The sequence below is a fragment of the Oreochromis aureus genome, linkage group 17 (assembly GCF_013358895.1).
Source record: "Oreochromis aureus strain Israel breed Guangdong linkage group 17, ZZ_aureus, whole genome shotgun sequence".
NCBI lineage: Eukaryota > Metazoa > Chordata > Actinopteri > Cichliformes > Cichlidae > Oreochromis > Oreochromis aureus.
The window spans coordinates 26,523,210-26,531,177 of NC_052958.1; the positions used below are offsets into that span (position 1 = coordinate 26,523,210).

Below are 7,968 nucleotides of genomic sequence, written 5' to 3' on the forward strand. Positions count from 1 at the left end.
ATGTCACATGTTCTGCTTCTTTGAGACCTTTTCATCGCCATGGGGAACAAACCTGATTTCTATACACGTCAGGCCTCGGAAATGTGGCAAAACTTGCTGTCTAAAGTAAGCCCCCCTATCAACTTCACTCTTAATGCTCAAGCATGCGTGTGTGTGTGTCACATCCTTTCCTTGCACAATTAAATCTGATTCCTCTGCAGCGGCATTAGTGACAAACCCCCCAAAGGCCTCAGATAACCCTCAGCCACCTCCCGGAGCTGGTCTGGATGCTGGCTACCTTGGCTCAAAGTGATCCTCGTAGATCCTCCACCTTGCTGATGTCCGTTTTGCTTAAATCGGTAGAACTGCACTTGCAGCGAAGTCCCAGTATGCAAAGACACAATGAAAACCCTGACTTCAAAAATTTATGTCTCAAGCCCTCGGCCGCAGACACTCCCCTTCCCCTGACAATGAATGGACACAGCAGATCTTCTTAAATGCGCTATTTCTATGCAGACTGCTTAGCTTGGCGTTTGAGGGCCAGCTCCTGCTTATTAGATTTTTTTTTAAAAACCCCTAATAATGACTTAGCCCACCGAAACTTGAAATACCTTGATATGATTTCCGTCCCTTCATCTCACACTCTTCTTTTCATCGTTGCCAGCAGATTTGAGGCAGAGGGGGCGCGTATTTCATGGCCGCTTCGGACTGGAAGTTAAGCTCAGCAGCTGTGCAAGGTTTTGCTTTTCACATCTGACCAAGTTAAACTTACTGCCACCTGTTTTTCCCGCAGATCGGCACTTTCTCCCGCACATGTATCACTCAAGTGTCGGTGAGATGGTCCTCCGGGATGCGGCCACTGCTGAGGAGGCTAAGCGGGTCAGGTGCAGCGATGCCCAGTTTAAGTCCTATTCCCATGATGCTTATCGACATCCCATCCTGCTCAGCCTTGCGCTGTTATACCCCCGCCGAATTAATAATACAAAAAAGACTTATGCGTCCCAGATGGAGACGCGCGCAGGGTTTAATTATCCGTGGATCTGCGGAGATGAGCTGAGATGATGCAATTTGTGCTTAATTGCGAATGAAAACAGAGCCTGTCCAATCATACTTAACCCCGCGCGCAGATACTCCGTGGCCTCCTCGTGGACCTGCGGAAACGCGGATTGATTTCTCTTTTTGGCAAAGGGGCGCGCGGCCTTAAATCGATCGGTGATTGATAGATTTGGGTGTGTGTGGTGTGTCCGGGGTCTGGAAATGGACAGTGGGTCTGATACATTCTTCCCATTGTTTTATGCGTTTGATGTGCGCTCCCACACTTAAACCTGGACTTTTTTTTTATTTTTCCAGCAGCAGTTTGAAATTCTCTCTTTGCTTTTTTTATTTTATTTGTATTACTACTTAATCCATACTTAGCTGGATTTCTCCTGCCTGTCTTTTCTTTTACTACCTTTTTAAGAACTATGTTGTTCCAAGTGGCCCATATTTTTTTAATTTTTACCGGGTATGTTCACGGTCTTAAGGCAGTTCGTGAAATAGTCACGAATTGTAATCGATTCGTACTGGATTTATGAACTCTGTAAAAGTACTGGCTGTCAAATTCTATAAAAGATGATGCAGTGATTCCGGGGAAACAGTAACACACACACCTTCTTACATTCATGAAGCTCAAATGTAAAAAGTGTAAAACGGGTATCATTACATGAGCTCCCCGCCTATAAAGGGGTGAAACAGACCTCCATAAAGTTGCTGCATGTTTGCAGGATGTTGATAACAGGAATGAAAGAGGTGGAGGTCGTTCTCCTTGCCGGGATTCTCAGCAGCCTCTTTACATCACAGACCGCTTCGCTCACAAGTCTTTCTCCGTTCTGAGTAAACATTTTTCCCTCCGAGAAACTCCCGTAGTTCTCCTCTTACTCCGTGCGCTTTTCCGTGCAGTAGCGTTTGCTCGGTCACTAGAGGGGGGGATCTGCTGCACCTGTTCTCCCCTTCGTGTCCCCCCCCCACCCCACCCACCGCCCTTCGGCTGCTTTCGGCACTCCTCGGCCGGCCGCTGCTAGACAATTGGGAGGCTCTCCCCCTATAGGAGAATGCAAATGCGCGGCTGCTAGCTCCTCCTCATTGGCCCGTCGCACCTCCGTGTGGGAGGGTCGTGGGGGCCACGCTGTCTTTATAAGTGCAGAGTGCCTTCCAGCGCCTTAGTTACACTGCGTTGTTGCTGTGAGGAGCTCTGTGAGGGCAGTCAGACACAAAACAGCTGGAATTTATCACCTCTTGTATAAAATTCCACACGAAAGGTCAACAGTGCGACCCGGCGAGAGAGAGAGAGGAGGGGGGGCAGCACCGAGGGGACCGAGCCTGTAAGTAGGCTGCTTGAATTCATAAATGGACTGACCACAAGAACCAGGGACAAGCCTCCTCCTGTCCCTGCAAGTAGGAGAACTGTTTGCAACTTCATCTGAAGCCCACGGGCTCTGTAACCATCCGCACGCGTGCCATACCGCTTTGTGGATTCCTGGGACCTTTTGGTAAATCTTTATTTTTTTCTTTTTCTTTTGTTTTACACGCAACCCCGAGCAGCTCCAGCGCCACACTGCTCGATGTGACTGTATAAGAAAAAACTTTCAGTCCGGGCCATGCTGCAGTGACTCAAGCCAGCAGCCTATAGGAGCTCGCGATCAACTTGTAAACAGCGGGAGGCACGGAGGGATGCTTGGAAAATATTTCTAACACGGCCGGAGAGCGGAGGAGAAGAGATCTGTTCGTGTCACTCGATCGAGCAGAACCGAGGACTGTAAATCACAGGGAGGCAAGTGGGCTGCAGAGGTAAAGCGAGGACAGGACAGGTTGGTGGTTCCAAATTCACTGGGCTCGAGTTTCAAGCACCCTGGGGGGGCTCCTGGTATTAAAGCGTGCATTTGACCTGGGATAAGTTGTCAACAAGAGCAGGGAACGGAGGCGAACTGGCAGGTGTACAAGTTCATTTACATGCAGAGGTATATTCACGCCACTATATATAGAAGTTATCTTAGGGACAAACAACCTTAATAAGTTTTCTACCCGCTTGCTGGCCCTGCAGTAGCCCCACGCACCGGGCGTGTGCGTGTGTCTATATATACACAAGCTTTTATCCCTCTCCACAATCTGTATCCGAGAGGACTGCCCGCCGTCGGTTTGGCTGTGAGGGCAGGAGTCGTCGCATGGACTGACATGGCCACCGACCTCGCCATGAGCGCAGAGCTGCCCAACAGCCCTCTGGCCATCGAGTATGTCAACGACTTTGACCTGATGAAGTTCGAGGTCAAGAAGGAGCCGCCGGAGGCCGACCGCTACTGCCACCGCCTCCCGTCGGGCTCCCTCTCCTCCACCCCGATTAGCACCCCCTGTTCCTCCGTGCCTTCTTCGCCCAGCTTCTGCGCCCCGAGCCCGGGCGCGCAGCCGAACCAGGGCCTCGCCAGCGGCGTCAGCAGCAACGGCAGCAGCAACAACAGCGGCGGCAACAACAATCACAGCACCGGGGGGAAGCCCCAGCTGGAGGACCTGTACTGGATCCCCAGCTACCAGCACCACATCAATCCGGAGGCGCTCAACCTGACGCCGGAGGACGCGGTGGAGGCCCTCATCGGCAACGCGCACCACCACCACCACCACCACCAGGCCTACGAGGGCTTCCGCGGGCAGCAGTACGTTGGCGAGGACCTCTCCGCGGCCTCGGCGGCCCACCATCACCAAGCGCATCACCACCACCACCACCATCACCACGGCCACCACGCCCGCCTCGAAGATCGCTTTTCGGACGAGCAGCTGGTCAGCATGACGGTGCGGGAGTTGAACCGGCAGCTCCGAGGCTTCAGCAAGGAGGAGGTGATCCGTCTGAAGCAGAAGAGGCGCACGCTCAAGAACCGCGGTTACGCGCAGTCCTGCCGCTTCAAGCGCGTGCAGCAGAGGCACATGCTGGAGACCGAAAAGTGCACCCTGCAGAACCAGGTGGAACAGCTGAAGCAGGACGTGGCGCGCCTGGTCAAGGAGAGGGATCTATACAAGGAGAAGTACGAGAAGCTGGCCAGCCGGACCTACAATGCCGGCGGACCCGCGAACACGAGAGATCCGTCCGGGAAACAAGCTAACGCCGAGTTCTTCATGTGAGAGGGACTGCTGACCTGTAGCGCCTCACGCAGACATTCATTCACGTTTGTTTTTTCGTTTCTATTTTGTTTACACTTTTTTCCTTCACTCACAAGACTTAAGCAGTAGCCGTGCACGGACGCGATTTTCAGTCTTAAACATGTTCAGGCGAAATTTCTGTAAGAATGCCGCAGCCTGTCAGGTGGGCACTTGGGATCACTGTTAGCCTGTAGACTTTTATTTGTGTTTCCTCGGGTGCAACAGAAGCTAATCACGAGTCTTACTGAACTAATATGACACGTGACTGTCTTAACTCAGAGAGAGCAGCGGGGTTGGTCTTAAAAACGAGGCAAATATGTTCTGTTTAAAGGGGAAAAAGTCTGAATGAACTGAAAAGAAGAAGCAATGCACCACCCGCGAAGAAAGACTGTTTATGAGCCTGTAATGCAGAGACTTTTCAATAATGCAAGTCTAATAACCCCCCCATCCCAACTCCCCTCATCCCTATTTGCAACCCTGCATGCAGGACATGTATGGTAACCTCTCCCCGAATCCTCCACGTGTATGGAAAGCATGGCCCACGGTTCGCATCTCCTCTTCCTCCTTTTTCTCTGCCATCAGTAAGGCCTGGGTATGCGGAAAAATAAAAGCCACAAAAACTACCCCCTCTTCCATCTTACACCCCGAGAGGTACAAGGAGAGAAAAAAATGGAGAACAATCTGCTGTAGTGCGTAAAAACTGGATGCGTCTTTAACTGCTATTTTCAATCAATTTTTCTATTGTTTTAAAAAAGAAAAAGGAAAAAAAAAACATGACAAAAAGAGATTAACTGAGCCAGATTTTAGACTGTATTTATTTCCACCTGTACATACTGTGTAGAGAAAAGCAGTAACCTGTGTTATTTTACTCTCTCTCTCTCTCTCTCTCTCTCTCTCTCTCTCTTTTTAAAACAACAACTTGCTTTTTGTTGCTTGGATTCTTCGAAATGTCTTAAATACAAATGTTTGTATGTAACAGCATGCAAATCGTCTATGATATCCTCCTCCTCCTTCTACTGAACATGTGTAATGTTAAACTGCACTAAGAAGAGATCAAACTGGACATTTTGTTTTCTACTCATAGGACCTTTTGATCTGTTAAAAAAAAAACCTGGATGGAAATTCTATGAGGGGGAAGCCCTCAGTTATTACCTGGACTGCATTCGCTGCTAAAATTCTATGCACCAACCCGACGATTAAAAAAGACTTAGAGTTTCTTTTTTGTTTCTTTTCTTTCCTTTTTTACGTTTAATATTTGTAGTCAAACGTCTTGCAGGGGCTGTGGGTTTAAACTGCAGTCTTAATGAGCGCTAATAGAAACGTCTGATGGTAGAGCTTCCTGTTCTTGGAGTAACTCCATGCATTATTCTGTCAACAAGAAACCCCTGGTTCGTGTGTTTTCTGCTGCATAGATATATGTGCAATATTGTGCAGAAGTGCCCGATGCACAGACTACCTGTTGGAGGGCGAACCGTGCAGGGAGAGAGGCTGGAAGTGTTTGATCAGGATGTCAGAGGAAAACAACAACAAGCTGAAGAGAAAACTGAGAACAATGTGATTCCTCCAATTTTTATCTTTTTATGGGAACCAAAAATGGGGGAGATTTAAAATACAAGTCGATTCTTGCGAATTATTAACAAATTAAGCATTTCCATTATGTAGACAAACATCAGATTCTATTCACCTGTCTTTCTTATTTAATTAGATTTTTTTTGTCTTTTGTGTAAATCTCAAATTTTCTCATATTTACCGAAAGCAACAAGAGCTTCAAAAAAATGTGAAGTTAAAGAGCGCGGGGAATAAATGCAAACCAACTTCTGCACAGTGCTGTAAATTTATATCTGTACATATGATTTCTATATTTATTCAATGAATGTGTCCTGACTGTCAACAAGTGAAAACCATACAAAGTGGAACGTTGTTGAGAATCTTGTTTTCATAATGTTTAATAAAAAGTTCTGTCCCAAATCCGTGCCAGTGACTGCCGCTGCCATCATTCTCTAACAACAGCTTTTATTTCCTATAAGAAAAAAGAGATTTATGAATTATTTATAAAACGGTCAGAAGTCTAGCAAGTTTTTATTTTTCTCAGGTCACAATTTTTCGTGTTTGTAAAATAATAATGTTCGATTGCAGGTTATTAAATGTGACCGAACTAATTAGCGAACGAGCAGCAAAAAAGCTGAACGATTTAATAGCAATGTCGAAATATTTATAGCTGCTTAAACTATAATAGAAAAATGTTAGATAATTAAATATTGAACAATTAAATATTAAAAAATTAAATGGAAATTAAGAAAGAAAAATAAATACAATAAATGAAAATATTTTTAAAAAATCAAAAAAATGAAATAAAGAGAAAAACTCATAATATTAAAGCAAAGTTGGCTCTATATTCGTGCTGGAACTATTATTATTATTATTATTATTATTATTATTATTATTATTATTATTATTACCTACTTAAAGGGTAAAGTCGCAAACGTTTTACACAATTTGAGTCATGTAACTTTTATGCATTGTTCCATAATTGCACTTCGGTGTTTTTCAGGAGCGCCGCTCGGCTCTGGTTTGTCCGATCACGCAGAGCCTGGTGGACGCAGAAAGCTGCTCTTATCTCCTGCATCAGGGTCCAGATTTCCAGATTTGTGTGTGTGTGTGTGTGTGTGTGAGACAGAGAGAGAGAGAGAGAGAGAGTGGCTGGCTGAGAGAGGCCACCCTCTTCCTTTCCACCGCTCTGCTGCACCGGCTCTGGTCGCCTGTCAGCGGGCCTCCGCGCTCCTGCTCAGCCGGTGACGGATGGATGAAGCCGGGGTCTCTGATCCTCGCCAACGACTTTTTCTCACTCACGGTGTTTTGAGCGCGTCCACGGGGCAGCTTTCCCAGATACCCGGGATGTCCACGACGTTTGTGTACGTGTGTGTGCCTGCGCGTGCGTACGTTTGCGCGCGCACTAAGCAGCATTAAGTGGTCTTTTCTCCTCTCAGGGTGGAATCAGCGTGGGTTTAGACACATGCCAGCCCGCGTTGGTGCTGATGCGACACGGCCATCAGGCCCGCTGGGTATCGGCTCACTTCAAACACATATCATAACTCTCTCTCTCTCTCGTGTGTGTGTGTGTGTGTGTGTGGTTGTGGTTGTGGGGGGTCCACACAGTAAAGACCTGTAGATTGTTGGAGGCATAAAAAATCTCCCATCTGAATCTGCAGCTTCATCTTTAAACATTCGGTTGTACCTGTTCGCATGGACGCACACTTTATGATTTATTGAATTTTAAAGTGTTTTTTTTTTTTTTACTGCACTGTCAAGACCACATCCACCTTAAGGTGTGACACTTTGCCATTTTTGGATTTCAAACACCTAAAACAGTAAAAATCTAATAGCTTCACATCTCACTGTAGCTCAGAACGACACCTGAAAGCAGTCGTTACCCAGTCCTTGTTTTTGCACGTGAGTAAAACGACTCAACAGAGACATGGAGCGCTTCTAATTTTTCCATTGTTTTTCTTTCTTAAGAGTTTCACTGCTTAAAATCTATTTTCACTTGTTCCGTTCTTTGCAGCGCAGGACTTTAACCTTGCGTCATGAATAGAATTACGAGCATTTAACCTTCTTGCTCTCATTTTGTCGCACGCTCATACACTAACTTGTCAGTTAATTATTCTTAACAGTCATTTCTGCAAATTCCACCTGAACACGTGCTCTCACTGCTGTCATATAGTGTGTTCCTCATGTCAGAGTCTATCATTTCTCCGCCTTCCCAATTCAGAAACGAATTCATTTACGGTCTTTTTCTCAACTCTCACCTCAGTTCAAACCCACCGT

General features: G+C 46.6%; 1 protein-coding gene across 1 annotated transcript; it reads left to right on the top strand.

The window, feature by feature from the left end:
- Positions 1–2,208: 2,208 nt before the first annotated feature.
- mafaa (v-maf avian musculoaponeurotic fibrosarcoma oncogene homolog Aa) lies at positions 2,209–6,116 on the top strand. The gene has a single exon (XM_031751380.2). The coding sequence runs from the start codon at positions 3,190–3,192 to the stop codon at positions 4,123–4,125; it is 936 nt and encodes a 311-aa protein (XP_031607240.1). The 5' UTR covers positions 2,209–3,189; the 3' UTR covers positions 4,126–6,116.
- The last annotated feature ends 1,852 nt before the right edge of the window (positions 6,117–7,968 follow it).

Bases quoted from the DNA above. Each gene is read 5' to 3' on its own strand.
- mafaa (XM_031751380.2), top strand. From the start codon at position 3,190: ATGGCCACCGACCTCGCCATGAGCGCAGAGCTGCCCAACAGCCCTCTG.